The sequence below is a fragment of the Cnephaeus nilssonii genome (genome assembly GCF_951640355.1).
Source record: "Cnephaeus nilssonii genome assembly, chromosome: 7".
Lineage (NCBI taxonomy): Eukaryota > Metazoa > Chordata > Mammalia > Chiroptera > Vespertilionidae > Cnephaeus > Cnephaeus nilssonii.
This window is the reverse complement of record NC_137078.1, coordinates 40,992,822-41,015,239: the sequence shown is the minus strand read 5'-3', so window position 1 is coordinate 41,015,239 and position 22,418 is coordinate 40,992,822. Positions and strand designations below refer to the sequence as shown.

Below are 22,418 nucleotides of genomic sequence, written 5' to 3'. Positions count from 1 at the left end.
GAAATTGTTGTGCAAAGCAGCAGTTTAGGTGTTTACCTATGCCGCCATCTTGGTTTCTCCGCTAGGCCTTCTTCTTGAAACACTTTTTCCCCCTTTCCTTTCACTAGATCATAAGCTTCAGTTTTCTTCCTATTTCATGGGCCACTTCAGTTTCTTCTGTCGCCTTTTTCTCTGTCTTACCTTTAAATGTGAGAGCAGTTCAGGCTCAGCCCTAGACCTTCCTCTCTTTTCTATCAACGCTTATTTCAAGTTTTTTTTTTTTTTAATGAGGTCCCATGATTTTAAAAACATTTTTTTTTTTGCTAATAACTCCCACATTCACATAACCAGTCCAGAAGCCTTCCCTGACCACCAATCTCTAATCCAATTTCCAACTTTACTAACAATTCCTTCTAATTTAACATATTTGTGGTAGATTATCTACCAATTTTATCAACACTGTGCACGTACGCTACTCCTTCCACCAAGAGGTGTAGAATATTTCCTCTCTCTTTGAAGCTGGGCTGGCTTCGTCATTTGCTCTGATGAACAGAATGCTTCCACTTTTGTTCTCTTGGGAACACTGAGCCACCATGTAAAGAGGTCCGGCTGCCCAGCTGGAGAGAGAAGGATCCCTGGCCAGTTCTCAGCCAGTACATTTATGCTGGGTAAGGCACCAGACATGCGAGTGAAGTCATCTGGAATCATCCAGCCCCAGTTGACATTTTAGAAGTTTCCAGAATGACCCTAGGATAGACCATTAGAAAAACCATGAAGCTAAATCCAGCCCAATTTGCAGAATCATGAATAAATAATTGTTATTTTAAGCCACTAAATTTTGGGATGGTGTGTTATGGAGCAATAGATAACTGAAAAATATGTCCTTAACAGAACTCTTTATTCCCTACCTTCAATACTCCCCACAGTCTTTCCCACCTCTTTAATTTCCACTATTATTAATTAGGTGCTCAGGACAAAAATCAGAAAGTCATCATTTTAAGTTTAAAAATATTTTCCAAATCCAAATAGTTTTTACCAGTTCTACCTCTACCACCTTCTTCTTTTGCCTGAAAAATTGAGGTATTGTTTTTTTCTTTATTGCTAACTTTTCTTTACATTTAATAACCTTTAAATTGATTCAGATTTGTGCATTGCATTTGGTAGTCATGTCTTAGTCTCCTTCAACCTAGAATGATTTTTCAGTCTTTAACTTTCATAACCTTGATATTTGAAAGAGTATAGGTCAATTATTTTTGTAGAAGATTCCTCATTTTGAGTTTGTCCAATGATTAGATTCATCGGTAGGAAACAGTGGTGTATTCCTTTCATTGCATTCCATCAGGAGGCATGGGATTTCAATTTTCTCTGGTACTGATAATTTTTTTTTTTTTTTGAGGAGGTGTCTGCCAGGCTTCTCTACTAAAAAGTTATTTTTTTTCTTCCTTTATAATTTATTAGTATTTTATTGGGAGGTACTTTGAGACCATGCCAATAACCCATTCTTCAATTAGTTATGTTTGTTTATTTATATTAACATTGACTCATTGTTTCCTGTTTTATCCAATGAATTGCAATCTATTATTATCACTAATTATTTTAATGTTGAAATTGTCCCAGATTTGGCCTGTGGGAGCCCCTTCAAGCTGGCTTCTGTGCCCTCTGGACATGCCCATTCATTGAACACTTGCCTACTTTCTGATGTAAGATATTCCAGGCTTATTTTATACTTTGCCCTGGAATTAGACATTTTGCCAATGAACTCTGATTCTTTTTAATGGAGAATATTTAGGAGACATGATCTAGGTGTTTGGCGTGTTCATTCCTAATGAGATGTTAATGTACCAGGTTCTCTCAGTAGACGAAGTTAATGTATTTCTTTCTATATCTGTCACATTCACACGGATACCTCTAATTTTAATCCAATACTATAGGATTGATTATTTTTTGCTTTCTCTTCCCATATTTGTAACTTCATTTTTTAAAAATTTCTTTATTGATTAAGGTATTACATATGTGTCCTCATCCCTCCATTAACCCCTCAACCCACCCATCCCCACTCATGCCCTCACCCCCCTGGTGTTCATGTCCATTGGGTAGGCCAGTGGTCGGCAAACTCATTAGTCAACAGAGCCAAATATCAACAGTCCAATGATTGAAATTTCTTTTGAGAGCCAAATTTTTAAACTTAAACTTCTTCTCACGCCACTTCTTCAAAATAGACTCGCCCAGGCCATGGTATTTTGTGGAAGAACCACACTCAAGGGGTCAAAGAGCCGCAGTTTGCCGACCACGGGGTTAGGCTTATATTCATGCATACAAGTCTGTAACTTCATTTTTTAACATTGAGAAATCTGGTTCCCATTAGCCTAAATCTTTTTATTTGATCAACCCCCAAGTATGCAGCCAACCTCCCATCATTGCTGCTGGCCCTTCCCTCATGTGAGCACCCTGCTTAACCCTACTTTGGATCTGACATACTGCATCAGAGTGCCCTTCTTCAGACGCCCTCCTCACCCTGTTCCTACCTTCTACTTCAGGCTCTGACGTTGGACATCCCTACAGATAGATACCTTCTTCACCAGCTCAGGCTCTCACACCTTTTGAGGGGACACCTTTCTCTGGGCCCTGACACTATGCTGAGCCATGTCTACACCTTTCTTACTGTACTCAGGCTCTGAGAGCCCCTACCAGGCGGCCCATCTATATTGCCACTCTCATTCTTTTTGAATCCTAAAACTCTATACCAGCGTTTTCAGCCAATGTGCTGCAAGAATTTTTAAAGCACGGATCTCTTTTCCCTTAGACTGTCACATAAAAAAATGACAACAGTCAACACAGTAACAGCTATCTGGTGTGAATGAATCAAAATTATACTTTTTTGGGGTCAGATCAGCAAAAAATATATTTTTTGGTGTGCCACAGAATTTTAGTAATGAATTTCTATGTGCTGTGAGATGAAAAAGGTTGAAAATGGCTGCCCTATCCCCTACCCCATACTATGCAGATCCTGTCCGGCCTCCCACACTCCAGTCTGTACCCCACAACTCCCCTAAGCCCTACAGTGCAGGTACTTACTGTGTTTGGCCCCCGATAATGGCTTGTGGATTGAGTTGTTAAAGTGCAGAGAAGAGAGTGAAAGGTTAGAGGAAGGGAGAGAAGAACAGAAAAATAAAGTTGATCTCTTTCCTTCCATCCTGTCCTCCAATCCATTCTCCATAAAGCAGCCACACTGAACTTTTAAAATGGGAATCAGATCATATCATTCGTTTAATCCCCTCCCAATTGTTTCCCACCTTAGAAGAAAATCCAAATCTTTGGAGAATGTTCTGTAGGCCCTTGTGAAACCTCATCTCCATCCAGGCTCCTAAGTTCCCCACTGTCACCCCTCACACTTATGTGCCAGCTACACAGGCCTATGTGACCCTCAGTAACTCATTCCTGTCTCAGGCTTTTGTACTGGATGTTCCTTCTGCTGGAATTTTCCCCCAGAACTTCATGTGACTGGCTTCTTCGTGTTTTTTTTTTGTTGTTGTTTTTTAATACATTTTGTTGAGTTTTTACAGAGAGGAAGGGAGAGTGATAAAGAGTTAGAAACATCAATGAGAGAGAAACATCAATCAGCTGCCTCCTGCACACCCCCTACTGGGGATGTGCCCGCAACCAAGGTACATGCCCTTGATCGGAATCGAACCTGGGACCCTTCAGTCCGCAGGCTGACGCTCTAGCCACTGAGCCAAACTGGCTAGGGCCTTCCTTATTATTATTTAGGTCTGAGCTCAAATGTTACCTGCTCTGAGAGCACGTCCTTCATAATGCTATCAATACTCTTTCCAAGTGACTTTGTAGCTCATGCATGTACTATTTTATATCCATGGCAACTAGAATGATCTGGCGTTCCTTGTATATTTTCTAACTCCCTCAAAATGTGAGTTCTACAAGAACATAGACTTTGTCTGTTCTATCATTGTATCTCCAGCACCTAAAATAATAGGGACTCAATAAATAATTATTGAATTAATGAGGCAAAAATATATATAATCTCCACTTACCTTTCTGCCATTTAAGAAATGCTAATAAGAAAGCATGGAGTTGTGGAAAGAACATTGATCAATCTTAGAATTAAACAGTCCTGAATTTTAATCCTAAAGAGCTATGTGACTTTGCATCCTGAGTTTGTTCCTCATCTGTTAAAAACAAACAAAAAAAAAAGCTGAAAATGAAACCTTCCTTGCAGGGTTGTTATTAAAAGTAAAAACAAGGTCACACATGTGGAAACACTAAGCACAGTTATTTGGCTTCCTATACGACCGTGGTTTCCAAATATTGTTGCACATTGGAATCACTTGGAAATCTTTAACTTCTGATGCCTTGCTTCCACACCCAAGCATCTGATTTAATTGGTACGGGGTACAGCCTGGACATCGGGATCTTTCAAAGACCTCCAGGTAATTCTAAAATGGGCAGTGAAGTTTAGGAACCACTGCAATCAAGAACTGCCTGATAATTAAATAGTATGGCAAATTCAGAGTAAGGACTTTTGGAGCATTCAAGTTATCTGTGTACTTTTTGTACTTAAATTCAGCTCTCCTTTCAGAAAACCCTCTTAAGATTATATTTAACAACTATGGATCAATTTGCTTCTTGGTTTGCTTTTTTCCAGAGTGTACAGTGTACATCTTTACCCAGTGACACAAGTTAAGGCCATAGCTTAAAACTTGGTGCTCCCTTTTACATTGCTTATGGAAAAGTGACAGTAGGTATAAGACTTGACTTCTACCTTATACCATGCACAAAAATTACTTTGTAATGAATCATAGAACTAATTGTGAAACTAAAACAACTAAGTTTCCAAAAGGCCCTAGTCGGCCCTTGGACTGAAGGGTCTCCGGTTCGATTCCTGTCAAGGGTAGGTACCTTGGTTGCAGGCTTGATCCCGGGCCCCGAGTCAGGGCGCGTGTGGGAGGCAACCAAATGTTTCTGTTTCTCCCCTTCCTTCCACTCTCTCTAAAAATCAATGGGGCCCTAGCTGGCTTGGCTCAGTGGATAGAGTGTCAGCCTGCCGACAAAAGGGTCCCAGGTTCGATTCCGGCCAAGGGCACATACTTGGGTTGCGGGCTCGATCCCCATAGGGGGCGGCAGGAGGCAGCCAATCAATGATTCTCTCTCATCATTGATGTTTCTATCTCTCTCTCTCCTTCTCCCTTCCTCTCTGAAATCTATCTCTCTCTCTCTCTCTCTCTCTATATATATATATATATATATATAAATATATATATATATATATATATATATATATATATATATTTAAAAAATATATATATATATATTAAAAAAATCAATGGGAAAAATATCCTCTGGTGAGGATTAACCAAAAGAAAAAAAGAAAATAGAATATCATCATGACATTAGGACAAAGATTTCTTAAACAGGAGACAAAAATTAACCATAAAAGAACCATTGGACTTAATTTTAAAAATTATCAAAATAAAAAACTCCACAAACAAAAAAAACTCCCAAAGAAAACAAAACAAAAAAATTATTGAAAAAAAGCAAATTTCCCTTATCCTGGCTTGCCCCTAATTTGCCAGTATTTGACTTCGTGCTAAGAGAGACTTGCTGACAAAATGGAATTACCTCTTGAAAATGTGAGCTCACCATGAAAAGACATGGAGGTACTTTAAAAGCATATTGCTAAGTAAAAGAAGCCAAACTGAAAAGACTATATTCTGTATGATTCTAACTATGAGATTCTGGAAGCAATAAATTATAGGGACAATAAAAAGACCAGTGGTTGCCAGGATAGGGTTTAAGAAGAGGCCAAGGGGTAATGGGATCACAGGATTCTTACAGCAGTGAAACTACTCTGTATCATGTTTTAGAATAGTGAATACCTGACATTTTGCATGTCAAAACTTACAGAAGCGTACAACACAAAGAACCCTAATGTACACTATTAATTTTAGTTAATAATAATGTATCAAGATTGGTTCATCACTTCTAACAAATGTATCACACTAGAAATGCTAATATGGGAAACAGGAGAGGGAATATATGATAACTTTATACTTTCTGCTCAAGTTTTCTGTAAACCTTTAAAACTCCTTTAAAAAGTAGTCTATTTTTCAAAAAATCAATTAAAAAGTGATCTCAAAAGTATTTTGTGTTGATAATATGGTATCTGTAAAAAGTAACCTTTTCACTGCTGTGTTAATCAACCCAGTAACCAGTTTCATTGTATCATGTCAATCGTTCATTTAAACATTTGTTGGCAATGGCTGGTTTTCAGTGTTTAATGGGTGGGAAAATGACTTTATAGGATTCAGAAAGCCCAGAAACTGAAATTTGTTTAAAAAACAACTTATTGTCAATATAGTTATTCAATAGTCTGAAAAAAACTCAGTGTTATAAACTATAAATATAGGTACTCTAGCATATCTAAATTATGGTCTTTGATTATGAGTAAATTCTACTTAAATTAAAAAAAATAATTGCATATCAAATTTTAATAAAAAGAAAAGCCTGCCTCTGCTTTTAAAATAGATTTAAATGTAATGCCACTATTTTCTTATGCTACACTGGACATGAAACATGTTTCTCCATAATCCTTAGAAAATGTTTACACTAAAAAAATCACCCAGTCTTTACAATTTTTAAAACCAATATGCCAATCTTCTTCATGTCTGATAAACTCAGTCTATCTAGAAATGCAACTCGAACCCATAACTTGCAATGTTTTCTATAAAAATTAGTACATATAAAGTAACTGTTTTATATATTTACTTCCTATTGAAAAGTTTGAAACTTTCAAAACACAGTAAAATTTAAAAACTTTTATTGTTAATAGCATGTTTCTATCTCTGTTTTTTGCAACTAATGGAAATATATTAGATGGAGATCAGAAAATAGAATTATAACTTAAATGAACACAATGAGGCCATAATTTATAAATGTACAAATTTAGTCAAACTTTGTTATATAACAAAAAGAAAAATCTGCTTCAATTGTTCCAAATAGTATTAAAAACAGACAATCACATACACACATGGAAAAAAAAACATTTTGTTCTAGTTATTTTAACTTGCACAGTGGCCCTCATTAGAAGAAAATGAAAAGTGCAGAAAAAGTATTTCTTAAAATTCTCATCAAATTACATGTAATAACAGGTTTTTGTGAAGATTTTTCTTTAGGAATAAAAATGTGAATATCTTAAGAAAGTAGCGTGAATTATTAAGGTTAGTAGATGTATGTTGGCAAACTGAGATTTTAGGTGGCTCAAACTCTGATGTTCCTGTGCATCAGAAGGGGATTCTGTTGTCTGTAAGCCAAATTAAGTAGGAAAGAGATTTTTTTTGGTTCACTAACAGTTTTTCCCATTAGTGATTGGCTTTATCATCAACTAGAGGCCCAGTGCATGAAATTCGTGCATGGGTGTGGTCCCTAGGCCTGGCTGGTGATCGAAGCGCGAGCATCTGGCGAGGAAGGGCAGGTCCCACCTGACCTCTGGGCCCTGGGCAGCACCTGGGGCCCCAGGCCTCAGTGCACACCCCCCTCTATCTGAGTCATCAGGCACCTGCCCAGCTCCCTCAGTGCCTGGGAGCCGGGCAGCGGCCCCACCCCCACCGCTGCCACTGGTTGCTGTCTTCGGAACGATTGGGCCCCGCTCGCACCCGCCTTGGCCTGGCGCTGCCTGCTCATCTGCTCCACCATCCCGCCGCAGTCCCGCTCTTGTCAGGGCCCATAGGGGCTGGAAGCGCTTCTACTGCTGCCCGCTGCCAGCACCACGTCGCCAACGCCCGCCATGTTCTGTGCTGCCCCCTGGTGATCAGCGCACATCATAGCGAGAAGTTGAACTCCCAGTCGAGGGGACAATTTGCATATCTGGCTTTTATTACATAGGAGGATTAGAAACAGCTTCATCCTGAAAATTTACTGCTAGATGGTTGGAAAGGACTATTAGACTGAAAATTTCTAGCACAAATGCACTGAGAAACATCATTCCCAGCCTGAGACTCTATTATCAAATAGAGAAATATTCCGTATTAAAATTGGTCTTAAAACATAAAAAATGTGAAAACAGCAAATACCTCAAAAATGAAAAACAAAAACGAAACCCACAAAATTCTGAAAGGTACATGATCAACATGATTTACTTTATCTATCTAAAAGTATTCACAAAAGTCTATTTACAAAGTGTGCTTACATTGCATTTAAAAAGACATGTTTCAGGTGTTAATAAGTCATTATAGCAGTTTTATAAAGATTCATATCCTTCCAAATATTAGTCATTATTAAAAAAAACCAAAAAAGGCTGTAAACTGTCATTGCCTCGAAAGAGCACGTGATCTTAAGGGAAGAAACATCTCACTAGAGTTTCCACAAGTTCCTTCTTCTAGCTGCAACTCTGGGGGCAAAGGAGGAGCCCCAGGGTCCCCAGGCCTGGGAAGTGTAGTTGAAGAGAATGTAGGGTTTTCAGTTTTGCCTACTTCGAGGACAGGCAAATTCAGAGATGAATTAGTAGAAAAAAAGGGGGCTGTGCTGGATTCTCCTTCGGGATGGTACATAGTGGACACTCTCCTTTTTTCAGAGAAATAACTCTCATCTGAATTTGATCTAGAGAGGTTGTTTGTGGCTCCATCTGGAAAAGGCTCACAGTTGCTACATTTTAGTCCTACAATAAAATTATTCAGATGTTAATAAAAAGTAACAAGAAAATTGAGTCCAATTTTAAAGATTACAAACTAGTTACCACACAAAATTTAAATAACAATTTATAAATTCTGTCATAATCCATTTCACATTTCATTTGCTTTTCTCAACAACTATGAAGTATATCCAATTATTTACATTTTCTAGGTAAGGAAATAGTCTCAAGGAAGCTAATAACATGCTATAAATTCACTTTGTATACTTATATCCTTAACCATTGGAAGACCTGGGAAAAATAAAGTAGCCTTTAAAAATTTTCATAAAATAAGAAATGGCTATTAGCCCTGCCTGGTTTGGCTTGGTGGATAGAGCATCGGCCTGCGGACTAAAGGGTCCCAGGTTCGATTCCGGTAAAGGGCACATGCCCGGGTTGTAGGCTCAATCCCCAGTAGGGGGCGTGCAGAAGGCAGCCGATTGATGATTTTCTCTCATCATTGATGTTTCTCTCTCTCTCTCTCCCTTCCTCTTTGAAATAAAAAAAAATATATATTAAAAAAGAAAGAAAGAAATGGCTTTCACAACTAATATTCTTTAACATACTGGCACAAGAAAACATTAATAAAAACAAAATTTAAACAGGGTATATCTAAAATTCTATGAGTTAATGAATCTTAATTACTGAGTCTTAATTACTGGGTGTTAGAAGTGGAAGGGATTTTAGAGGTCATCTGGGAGAGTCTATATATACATATACATATACATATACACACACACACATATATATATATACATATATGTGTGTGTGTGTATATGTGTGTGTGTGTGTATATATGTGTGTGTGTGTGTGTGTGTGTATATATATATGTATGTATGTGTATATATATATATATATATATATATATATATATATATATATATATTGAGTCTTTCACTATTAAAGATGGGCAAACAGGGGTCCAGAAACAGTGAAGTCATGCCCAGCATTCCAGGACTACTTCATGGGAAAGAGAGAACTAGATCCCAGGTTTCCTCTTCACATTAAATAATGTCCTGGTTTTCAACCTAACAATTTACTTAAGTGATGGCAGTTGTTCTGATCAAAGAATTTTACCATATCGAAAAGGTATAGCCAACAATTAGCCTCAATATAGAAAGAATAAACACAAACACAATTTATTTTTCTGTTAGGCTTAGCAAAAATATTCAACCCATAACTATCTAGAGACATAGAACCTTCTGAGTTGACAAATGTTATGTAAAACCTGCAAAGTCTATAAAGCACATTTATATATCATTTTTTTCCCCACTAGTCTTTCAACTTCACAATATAGTCAGTATTTCTGTTCCATGCTATAGAAACTATTTTCTTAAATATGGCTCAGAAGGGGAAACTTCCACTGTGTTCCAGCATGCACTTACAGACAGTGAGCTCCTTAAGGGCAGAGCCCTAAATTACTCATTTCTGTATTCCCAGTGCCTAACGCAGCTGGAGTAGAGCTACATCATATTCACATTTAACGTAACTGCTCTGGAAAGAGAGATGGAGAATGAGATGGGGTTTAGGGCGAGAGGGGAATTCAAATTGTACAGGCAATTCTACACAGCATTGCAATCAGTGAGTGTGTGCGCTCTGGGGTTAGGGTGAAACAGGAGACATGGATTTGCTATTCCTTCATCCACCTCAGTTCTCATGCCTCTCTCATTTTGCCAGACTGAGTATAATGCTAGTGTTTAAAGTTATGTATGATTTATACAACATGATTCTTATAAACACAGCCAACTACTTCATCTTGTGATCAACTGGTAGGAGAAAAACCGAGTCGGACTTATTAAAATATTTTGCTTGTACAGTATTCTTTATGTGTTAAGTGCATTTTCAGGAGTTACTTTTGACTAGATTAATCTGCCATTATGCTGACTTTAGAAACAAACCCCTGTGTATACTGGGACTTTATTATAGTTACATTTTCTATAGATGATACTGTTAATTGAATATAAATACAGAACATTAAGTGATGTTCCACTTAAGTGATATTCCACTTTTCCAGTATAATGACATCCTACTATATATATGGTTAAAAATGCAAATGAATGTAATTCTGAAGCTTAAACTTTTCAATGCAAAATGATCATTTCTGGGGTTTTTGTTTTTGTTTTGCATTTTACTTTTAAAAGCATTGTTACATTTAAATGAACTCTTGGATATCTAAGATATTTACCTTTCAGATGTTCTAGTTTTATATTTCGAAGTTTTAGCACTTCATCTGTAATCTTCTGTATCAGGAAGTTCTGTGTTTTTTCTCGCCGAATAGATTCAACAAGGGTATCTAGTCCTTTGGGGTTTTCTTGTAAGTAGTCTAACAATTTTCCAGCCCTTTTTCTACTTGATGTTCGGCAAGAAATTTCTTCAGTGTCTTCTCTACTGAGTATTTTTTTTGCACGCAGATGATCAAAATGTCTCTCAGCTATGATTTTTTCACACAGATATACACGCAAATTTTCTAAAGCCTGAAAGACATAAAATGTGCTTCAATGTTATTTTTTTTTTAACATCTAAGGAAATCACGTGGGAATCTTAACTGGTGAGAGAAAACATCCTGGAGTTGGAGGTTCAGGCTTACTAAAATGCATGCTATTAAGATGAAGGTCAAGTAGACAAAATCAAGTCCTAGATGAGACATTCCTTACAGCTTGTCCTGCTCTGATCTCATTTTCACATCTATAAACCAAGACCAGGGCATTGTGAGGAGAGGCTATGGTAATCCAGAGGGTCTGGGCCCGTGGATTAGAGAAGTCTGCTGAAGGCAAGCTTTGGGGCTAAAGATGAGAGCAGAGGCTCCCATACATTTCAGTTACCATTTATCAAGGAATCCAGAATTAGTCAGGACCAGAGAGGGTAACTTCCTCATGTTTGTTAATTTTCCATCTTCCTTGAGTAAAACCATTATAAAAAAAACCTCACTAAACTAAAAGGACCCATAATGTGTCTAACTTTGGAGTCAGCTGGAAAGACTATAACTCAGTGAGTCAGTTAGTAGAAGGGAGGAAGAAAGATGTGGAGAAGGGGGGAGAGAGGAGAAACCTAACCTAAAGGAATAGTGAATGTTGAAAGAAATTAAAGGAAATCACAGAAAACAGGTCTAGACCTGAGAAGCAGCTAAGGGGGCTTACTTAGCAGAAAAATGACATGGGTCCGAATAAACAGCATCAATAGTCCAAAGCCAGTGATGTATTCTAGCTCCTCCATTTACTACATACGTGATCATGGATAAGTAACTCCTCTGTGCCTCAGTTTCCTCATCTAAGTGTTATGAGGAATAAGTACATGTAAAGTTCTTAGAGAAGTTAATGATCAATAAACGTTACTGATGGTAACAATGATAACTAATTTGACTTACATTTATAATGATGATCAAAAAAATGGAAGATTTTAGAAATACCCTAGTATATGGTGGCAGAAAAGTACGCTAGGTGAAGGGTTCCTATAGTTCTCAGTCCACTGAACCCCAACATTCATTTATTTATTCACACAACGAACATTCATATATCTAAATACCTAATATACCAAGTGCTGAGCATGCAAAGATCAACAAGACTTGAATCCTACATGCAAAGGGCATATGGTCTAGTTGGAGAGTACATATCACATGCAAGCCAATAATTAAAAGACAATGTGATATGACCCAGAAATTAAAAGACTGGGGAAGCACAGAGTAAGCAAGTCACTCTACCTACAAAATCTGGGAAATTTACAGAGGCTACACTTTTGCTAGAGGGAAGGTGCACAGTGGGAAAATACCAAAAATTCTCGGGTAGTTGGAACACAGGCTGCATGTGACAGGGTGGTGAGAAATGTAATTAGGAAGGAAAACTGGGGTTAAATCATGGAAGAATTTTTTAAAATATATGTTTTTATTGATTTTAGAGAGAGAGGAAGGGAGAAGGATAGAAACATTGATGCTTCAACATTCATTGGCTGCCTCCAGCACGCCCCCTGCTGGGGATCGGGCCCACAACCCGGGCATGTGCCCTGACAGGGAATTGAACCAGTGACCTCTTGGTGCATGAGTCAATAATCGACCAGGCAAAATAATTTTTATAACATGTTGAGGAACACACATTTTCCTATAGCCAAGAGTCATCTAAGGTTTATAAATAAGAAACAATAAGAACATTTTTGCAGAGAACTGGGAGAAGCAAAAACTAGGGTCAGAGTAGACCAATTAGAAGATTGCTGTAGTATATTACATAATATATGTTGAGTGCATAAATTTAAGTTGTGAAGATAGAGACAGACTAGATATAAAAGATGAACCCCTTGAAAAACCTCATCCGTTATTATTTCTACCACCTATATGCTGATGATTCCCATATTTGTGTATGTGATCAAGACTTTCTCCACTTAGACATTCCAAAGGAACTTCAAATTCAATGTCATAAACCAGATTTATCTATGTCTATTCTTTTCCTTTGATGTTCTCATCCACCCACCCACCCAATCATGCTATAAAACCTACTTGACTTTTTCTTCTCTCTTTCACTCACTTGCCACATCTGATCATCCACCCTCCAAGACCTGCCACTCTACCCTTTATGTTTATCTAATTTGCTCCTTCACTTCATCTCTATTATTAGCATTACTCTAGTTCAGGTCCTTATATGTTGCATGGACTATTAACAACGGACACTTAGCTATACTTCCTACTTTTCTCCTCCCTCTCAAGTCTTCTTCACACACCTATCTGATCTTCCAATTTTTCAAAAGAAAATGGAAATCTGGAGTGTTACATAGTCTAATATTGAAATGTCACCAGTGAAGTTTTTAAAAATTTAAAACACTGTGTTCCACCCTTGACTTAAAAGGATCAATTTCCTCAACACCGGCAGAAGAATAGGTCTCAGACTAACCTCAGTTCAAATCTTGAGAACTGGGGCAAGTTACTTAACCTCTCTAAACTTCCTGTTCCCTATTGATAAAATAATAATACTTTAGAGGACTGTTAGGAGGACTAAATGAGACAGTGTATGTAAAGACTTGACAGTCTGTGATAGAGTTGTGCACAGTAAGTAATGATTATTTGATAATGTCAGACAGGGCACTTCACAGTATGGATCCTACCTACCTCTCCAGTTTAATCTATCACCACCTCTATCAGTCCTGGGTTGTACTAAATGCCTGTTCAGAACTCTACATTTCTTGACGTTGTTACCTTTATCTTGTGTTCTCTTCTCTATACCCCAAGTCGCTATTCATCCTTTAAGATCCAGGACAGTGGTCATCTCCTTCAGGAAGCTTTACCTAAACTCCCCAGAGTAAGTTAGGCATCCCTCTCCTCTGTCCTTGCAGTATCCTATGTATACATTTCACTTCTCTATATACCAAGACTCCACTTTTCATCTCCCAATTCATCCCGGCATTTCCATTCTGTCCCACCACTCTTCTCAAAGTCACCAATGACCTCCTTAATGCTAAATCTGATACTTTCCAATCATCTTACTTCTCAGCAACACGAACACAGTTGACCACTACTTCCTTGAAATACCTTTTTGTCTCATATGTTACCACACTCTCGTGGCTTTCTTCCCATCTCTGTGGCTATAACTTCTCACTTTTCAAAATTCTTCTATGATTTCTCTCTTCCCTTTTAGCTCTCAACTTTCTAGGTGAACACATTCAATCTCATACTTACATTTCCAGGTCAGATCTCTCTCTCCTGATCTCCAGACTCGTTGGTTAAGTTGCTGATTTGACATTTCCACTTACTAATCTGATTCCACTCTCTTCCTCAACTCCTACATTCAATCCATTGCAAGGCCTATCATTTCTATTTCAAAAATGCACCTGGAATTCTCCTGCTCCATCCATTTCCACTGCCTTCAAACTGATCTAAATCACCATCATCTCTTAACTATATAAATTCTACAAGTCTCTTCATTGGTTTCCCTCTTTTCACTTTTGCTCTCCTCAGTCCATACAATAGGCAGAGGGATCTTTTAAAATATAACATTAGTTCTTCAAGAAGTCCCTACTGCACTTATGGAAAAAAAATCCAAACACTTTACTACCATCTGTAAGACCCTTAATAATATGGCTCTAGACCACTTTCCTAACTTTGCCTCAGGGAACCCTCTGCCTTTTTCCATTTTCCCCAAGTCATAAGATCTTTGCAAATTCTATTCTGCTTAGAATGTTCTTCCCTGAGTTCCGTCATATCCTTCAGGAACCACTTTAAATGTAACCTTCCCTGACCATTCTACCTCGAGGAGATGCCCCCTGTTATTGTCTCAACATCTGCCTGTCTCCTTAATACTAGTAGTACTTAACGTAATTTATAATTATACATTTATTTGTTTTCAACCCTAATGACCTACATGTTTGAAGGAGGCAAGAACCAGGTATGTTTTGTCAGACTCTGTGTATCCTGAACTTAGCAGAGTGCTAAGTGAATGGTGTTTTGGATGAATGTGTTTTATAACTTATAATTATCACTAGTGGCCCAGTGCACGAAATCCGTGCACGGGCGGTGTGGTGGTCCCTCAGCCTGACCTGCATCCTCTCCAATCTGGGACCCCTGTGGGATCAGGCCTAAACCTGCAGTTGGACAAACCCCTCGCAATGTGGGACTACTGGCTCCTAACTGCTCACCTGCCTGCCTGCTTGATCTCCCCTAACCACTCTGCCTGCTGGCCTGCTTGCCTCCAACTACCCCCCCCCCCCCCCCGCCAGCCTGATCACCCCCAACTGCCCTCCCCTCCTGGCCTGATCACCCATAACCGCTTTTGCCTCAGCCCCGCCACCATGGCTTTGTCCAAAAGGACATCTGGAAGGTCTCATGGTCTAATTAACATATTACCCTTTTATTAATATAGATTTTATGTCTATCTCCCTCCTCCTAAGAAATCAAGCTCTTTTCAAAGTAGGATTGTATCTTAATTTTAAAAATTTGAACTGTTAGATTCAACTACAGTATCAGCCTCATAGCAGCATGTAATCCATATTAATAAAATGGAACTAAATTCAACCAAAAAGATGATGTAAACTAGATGGGGCAGAAGGGAAGGAGGAGTATAGGGAAGAAGTGGGAGTTTCCAGGAGGATGGATGGTTGTATACTATTCATCAAGGCAGAGAACACAGTAGGAACAACAAGCAGCTTTGGAGGAGGAATGATAAAAAGTTCAATTTTAGCTGAAACCGGTTTGGCTCAGTGGATAGAGCGTCAGCCTGCGGACTGAAAGGTCCCAGGTTCAATTCCGGTCAAGGGCATGTACCTTGTTTGTGGGCACATTCTTAGTGGGGAGGGTGCAGGAGGCAGCTGATTGACATTTCTCTCTCATCGATGTTTCTAACTCTCTATCTCTCTTCCTTCCTCTCTGTAAAAAATCAATAAAATAAAAAAAAATTAAAAAAAGTTCAATTTTAGACAAGGGGAGGAATCTGCAGGCTATAAAAGTGGATTTCCAGCAGGTATTTGGAAATACGTGCCTCTAGTTGAGAGAAAAGGTCATAAACCATTTTGGGAAAATATCATGACAAAAATTTTTAAAAAAATATGTGTATATACTTTTCTTTCATAGACCTTCTGGAACTCATCCATGATTCCCCAAGGTTATGAATTTCTTATATGGCTGTAAAGTGAAGTCATGGAAATGAATAATATCAATGAACTCATAGAAAAAAATAAGGCCTGGAAGCCACTCTTCACATCTGTGTTTGTGTACAGGTTTTATGTCCTTTCACTTGTAATATCCACTGCCTGTTTTATCAACTTCTTCCGGTCCAAGAATGAAAATAATCTCCCTTAGAGACTGTTGTAAAAATTCAATGGGAACACTGTAAATTGTGTGAAACAACATCTGGAACATAGCAAAGCCTAGCTCTCTTTGAGTTCATGGTTTTACTGGCACACATCTTGAAGAAGACAGCACTCATTCATTATATATTAACTATCAATGTCCCAATCTTATCTCAACTAGAATGTAAAGCAGGGTCCTGTTATTTTTTGTTATCTGTCCAGGCTAAAGGATAGTACTTTCCACATAGTAAGTGTTCCGTAAATATCTGCTAAATGAAGGCACTAAGGCAGAAGTCCAAGTTATGTCCCGTTTCCTCCTGCTAATGAATCCAACCATAATCGTGAGTACAATGTAATAAACTTTTCAGGAGAGAGAAAAGGAGATTTAAAGTAGATGAACATTTAAAAAGCGTTTGTCCTGTCCAGTTCACAAATAGGGTTTTGTAAGTTTTGTGCTGTTAAGCCAGAGCACACTTTACGCTGAGTTTCTGTTTTTAATATGAATTGATATAAACTATTTTAGTGGCAGGCCCTCATACAGGTCTCAATCGGCAAAACAACTAAAGGCACAGGAAAAAGGAGAAACAAGTCATATCTCAACAAAGTCATTGTTTACGCATCAATCGTACGGTTTTCTGCAGCATCCAAGCAGAACAAAACTTAACTACTAAATATTTTCAACGTTTGCCTGTAAATTTAATTCTCAGGCTACAGGTACTCATTCCCCCCTCCCCTCCATTTAAATATGTGGGCGTTTGCTTACGAGGGGAATTCCAGGTCGTGCTTTCAGCTGTGGAGCTTCCCCCAGCCCCCTTTGCAAAAGAGTTTCACACATTTGCTCCACTGCTCGGGATCCTTTTATCTGGTCCAGCCTTTGCTCCAGGTGGAGCCAGCAGCCTGGAGAGTCTGACTCTGGATGAGCGAGAGCCGTCGGTCCCTAACGCGGCTCCCAAGCGCAGGGGGGCGGAACCACCGGGGGACAGGTGAGGAGTGGGCAAGGAGCGGACCGCGAAGAAACGCTCCGCCGCAGGAAGTTCCGGACACCCAAGCTCTGCTTTCAGCGATTTGAAACGTAGATTAACAGATGGCCGGGGGTTCACTTCCATTAAGGCTCCCGGAGGCCCGGTCCGCTCCTCCCACCCGCAGGCTCCTCCTCCGACCCCCGACTCCGGGTTTCCGCTTTCCGCGCCCGCCGAGCGGCAGCCCGCCCCCGCCCGCCCCCAGCCCGCGGGGCGCCAGGGCGAGGCAGTGCTACTCACGTCCTTCTTCACTTCAGTCAGGTCCTCCTCCGTGAGGGACAGCGCGGTGGGCTCCATGGCGGAGGCTGGGGGATGGCGCTTCTTCCGGGTCCGGGAGCTCAGGCGGCGCGCCCCACCTAAACTGGGGGCTCCGGCCTCGGGAGGAGGGGCGAGGAGCGGAGGCGGAGCGGGTCGGGAGGAAGAGCGCTGCCCCTTCGAAAACAGAAGGGCTCGGGGGTCGAGCCGTGGCGCTTCCGGCCTTGCCTCTAGGGTGACAGCGACGCAGACCGACGTGTCCGACGCCGTCCTGGGAACCCCGCTGCTTCCCTCTCCCGGAGGCTCCGGCGCAGGTGCCTTCCCTCGGGGAGGCGGGGCCGCGGGCAGAGCCCGCCCCCCCTCCTCTGCGGCAGCCAATTAGAGCCAGTCCGCGGGCCTATCCTGTCCCACCCCCCTGCCGGGCCGGAGCCTTTCGGGGGTGGCTCCGCCCCCAGCCTTAGGTCATTTGCATGTGGCCGCGGGTAGGCCTCCCGGAAAGGAATCGTTTCCGTGGGTGGGAGCCGTCGCGGCGACGCCCGCCGGCGCTCCCCGCCTGCGCTGACGTCTCACTGGTGGAGTCTCTCAGCTCGCTCCTCTGCGCCCTTGGGTTACTCCCCCTCTCCCAGACCCTGCCCTACGATTTCCTGTGGCTGTGTTTGCCCACTCAAGTTTTTAAATGACGTGATCACACGCCTAACTACAATGCTAAAAGAAATGTTTGAAAGGGCAAAAGCACCTACAGTCCCACCGCTTTAACACAGAGTTTAACGTTTCTATACTTTTTGGTTACTGTTTATTATACATAGATTTCCTTTTTCATCTGTGAAAAAGGGCTGCCTCAATAGGGCTGCCATGAGAATGAAATATAAATGTTAAATGTCTTAGAGGTACTCGACGTACAGCGTGCACTCAACTTATATTTTGTTATCTGTATTACTCAAACATTGGTTATGAATATGTCTTACGCATCTTATTCTGTAAGAGTTCTCCCATGTTATTGCGGGAGACTGGGGAACAGACCCCTATTCCCAGCCTGGTATTCTAATAGAGGTGTATACAAAGCAACACGGGTAATGCAGGTGAGAGCCCTGGGCCCAACCATTGTTTGGACAATATGCTAAATAAACTAGAGGGAATTAGAAGCTCCAAGGGTAGGTAAAAATGAGAAGAAAACTAAAGACAAACTCAGGAACCCCGATATTTAAGGGAAGAGAAAGCAAAAGAACCAGAAAAGAAAAATATTCCCAAAGCCACACCAATGTAGTTTTGATCACAACACAGGGATTCTGCTGTTAACATTAACATTATGTCATATGTCTTTTTCCACATTGATACACAGTATTTTTTCTGATTGCTTAATCTTCCATTATCCTGGTATTACCCAATTTGCTTAACTATTTGTTCTTTCATTTCACAAATATCTGTTGAATGTCAACTAAGTGCCAGACACTGTTTTGGGTACTTGAGGAAACCGCTTGTGAACAAAATAGGTACATTTCTCTTTCCTCTTGGAGTTGAAATTTTAGTATATGTATGTTTGGGGCAGGGCAGATAGACATTTGAAAAATGTTATGTAAATTATTTATTATGTTAGAAGATGATAGACACTAAGAGAAACTATAAACCAGGGAAGAAGGATGAGGCTTGATGGAGTGGTAAAACTTAAAATACAGTGGTTAGGGGGGGATGAGGACAAATATGTGATACCTTAATCAATAAAGTAATTTAAAAAAAATGAAAAAAAAACAAGTAAAGGAATATAAAAATATATAAATAATTAAGTAATCTCCCCCTTTACCTCCATAAGATAACCTAGTGTGTACTTTTTCCATTATTCTTACTCATTCAAATGTAAATCCAGATATAGAGATGTTTATAAAAAATGAGATTTTACTGTAAAAAATAAATAAATACAATAAAATACAGTGGTTAATGAAGACCTCTCTGAAAAGGGGAAATTTGAGTTACCACTTGAAAGAAGTGAGGGAATGAGCCATGTGGACATATAGAGAAAGAGAACAGCCAATGAAAAGAATTGTGTGACTGGGAAGGATATGAGGTCCTTGTGTGCCATTGTACATTTACTCTGACATTGTTCTGAGTCATACGGGTTCACTCTGAGTCAGATGGGAAGCCGCTGGAGGGTTCTAAGCCCAGGAAAGGCATGATCCGATTTAAGATTTGAAAAGGAGCACTTTCACCCTGGCTTTGAAGGGAAGCAAGATGGAATAGGGAAGACCAGTTAGGGAGCTATTTCCATAACTCGGCCCCCAGGACGTGGTAGTTCAGAACAGGTTGGTAGTAGTAAGGGTGAAGAGAAGTGGGGAAGTGGGGAAATGATTCATTTCCTTTTACAAAGATTGCTGTGGCTGCTGAGTATAAAGTAGTAGACTGTAGGTGTAAGGGAGGAAACAGAGAGACCAGCTGGAGGCTACCACAGTGAGCCAGGCAAAGGGGATGGTGGTGTGACTAGGGTGAGAGCAGTGGTGAACAGTCCTCCATGGTTACCTTGTTAATCCCAGTTCTTCATTGTTATAAGACATTTGTCCCCCAATTTTTCACCTACATATTCCCCATCCTTTAAAAAAATATATACATACATACATATATATATGTGTGTGTGTGTATATATATATATATATATATATATATATATATATATGTTTATTGATTTCAGAGAGAGGAAGGGAGAGAGAGATAGAATTATCAATGATGAGAGAGAATCACTGATCGGCTGCCTCCTGCACGCCCCCTACTGGGTGGGGATCGAGCCCACAACCCAGGCATGGGCCCTTGACTGGAATCGAACCTGGGACCCTTCAGTCTGCAGGCCAACGCTCTATCCATTGAGCCAAACCAGCTAGGGCTCCCCATCCTTTTTTTCTTTGATTACCACTTCCTTTTCATAAACTCCCAAGAGCAGGAGTATTGACCCACAAAGAAATGATTATTTTTTGTCTTTTCATATATATTTCCATAGGTTCCCTTCAGAGAATTGGCCCATGTGTGGAAATGAACTGTGTTTTGCTAGAACTAGACCAGCTCTGCTGATGGAGGAAGGGATTCAGAACCCATCCAAGTAAAGTGATTTGAACGATGCCAATTTGACACACCATTTCGGTCCGGCCATTGTGATGTTGCTGTTCAATTGCAGTTCTATTTTCTTTTCTTTTCTTTTCTTTTTTTAAATATATTTTATTGATTTTTTACAGAGAGGAAGGGAGAGGGATAGAGAGCTAGAAACATCGATGTGAGAGAAACATCAACCAGCTGCCTCCTGCACACCCCCTACCGGGGATGTGCCCGCAACCAATGTACATGCCCTCGACCGGAATCGAACCTGGGACCCTTCAGTCCGCAGGCCGACGCTCTATCCACTGAGCCAAACCGGTTTCGGCTGCAGTTCTATTTTCAATGAAACATTTCAAACACACTAAACTATCCTATCTAATAAAAAGGGAGTATGCTAATTGACCCTCACACCTTCACAAAGATGGCAGCACCCACAGCCAATAAGGAGGGAATATGCTAATTGACTGCCACACCCTCAAATATGGCAGCACCCACAGCCGATAAGGAGGGAATATGCTAATTGACTGCCACGCCCTGAAAGATGGCAGCGCCCCACAGCCGATAAGGAGGGAATATGCTAATTGACTGCCACGCCCTCAAAGATGGCGGTGCCCAGTGTCCTCAACACCGCCAGGGTGGCAGGCATGCAGCAAGGCCGGGCCCGCCCTTAAGCGGGCCTGGCCTTGCCCTGTGCCTGCATCCGGAGTTCCCCAGTCCCCTCAGCCCCCCAGCCACCCAGGTCCAGCCTGAGGTGCAGGCAAGCCTCGGATGGCAGCTGCCCAGCTTCCCAGGGCTGCCCAAGGCTTGCGCTGCCAGCACTGGCAGCAGCAGAGGTGTGATGGGGGTGTTGCCTTTCCCTGATTGCTGGCTCACCTCCCGCCCCTGAGGGCTCCCGGACTGTGAAAGGGAGCAGGCCAGGCTGAAGGACCCCACTCCAGTGCATGAATTTTCATGCACCGGGCCTCTAGTAAAGAATAATATTCCAAACACCCTACACTCATTACCAAGATTTAACAAATACGGATATTGCACCACATTTGCTTCTGTTATGGCTTTTGACTACCAAATGTTAGTGCCAGACAGCCCTGGTTCTTGAGCCTTCTTTTGCAATGCTTCCTATACATCTGACTTTCCTGGTCGTTGACCACCATTTCATTTCTGACACCTCCAACCTTCTTCCATCTTCGATAGCCATTCTGTTATTCATTTATTCAACTTAAAAGTTGTGTCTGCTGTGTGTCCGAGATGGGAGTTATGGAATGAGGTGCAGCTGAGTAAGGAGCTTAGGAATTTTTAACAGCTGAAAGCTTACTAGTTTGTTTTTGAGCCCATGTCTCATTGTTCCCAAGTCAAATTGTGTTAATCAGCCACATCATGTACCTATCACAGAGCTAGTTCATGGCTGGCATTATAGTTTCTGCTTTTTTCCTAGTGAACCATCTTCCTTCATAAGCAAACTAATTTCTGCTTCTTTGCTAAATCACAGAATCAGACTATAATGGAGGTTGGGCATATTTTCAAGAAAATAGCCTTGCCCGTTCTCTATCTTACAATAATTCTACCTTCTCACATTCCTCTCCTTTCCCCCACCCCCCAACTTCTAGGTGTGTCATCTGTCTCCTGGTGTGAAATACAAGGCATCTGATCGAGAT

General features: G+C 40.6%; 1 protein-coding gene across 3 annotated transcripts; it reads right to left on the bottom strand.

The window, feature by feature from the left end:
• Positions 1 to 5,978: 5,978 nt before the first annotated feature.
• Positions 5,979 to 18,100, bottom strand: BCL10 (BCL10 immune signaling adaptor). 3 transcript variants are annotated; one of them, XM_079777367.1, is made up of 4 exons: positions 17,680 to 18,100; positions 17,184 to 17,471; positions 10,845 to 11,133; positions 5,979 to 8,647 (listed from the first exon to the last, which is right to left on the bottom strand). In XM_079777367.1, the coding sequence occupies exons 2-4, from the start codon at positions 17,253 to 17,255 to the stop codon at positions 8,298 to 8,300; spliced, it is 711 nt and encodes a 236-aa protein (XP_079633493.1). In that variant the 5' UTR covers positions 17,256 to 17,471; positions 17,680 to 18,100; the 3' UTR covers positions 5,979 to 8,297. The 3 variants fall into 3 exon arrangements, with proteins under 3 accessions (XP_079633493.1, XP_079633492.1, XP_079633494.1); XM_079777366.1 differs by having other exon boundaries at positions 17,184 to 18,100; XM_079777368.1 differs by lacking the exon at positions 17,184 to 17,471 and having other exon boundaries at positions 5,981 to 8,647; positions 17,680 to 18,094.
• Positions 18,101 to 22,418: the final 4,318 nt, after the last annotated feature.

What these genes read in the sequence shown, in the direction of transcription:
- BCL10 (XM_079777366.1), bottom strand. Translation starts at nt 17,255, where the DNA reads ATGTGTGAAACTCTTTTGCAAAGGGGGCTGGGGGAAGCTCCACAGCTG. An exon ending in CACGACCTGGAATTCCCCTC is followed by an intron (nt 11,134 to 17,183) that starts GTAAGCAAACGC and finishes TATGTCTTTCAG; the next exon opens with GCTTTAGAAAATTTGCGTGT. An exon ending in AAAACTAGAACATCTGAAAG is followed by an intron (nt 8,648 to 10,844) that starts GTAAATATCTTA and finishes ATTTTATTGTAG; the next exon opens with GACTAAAATGTAGCAACTGT.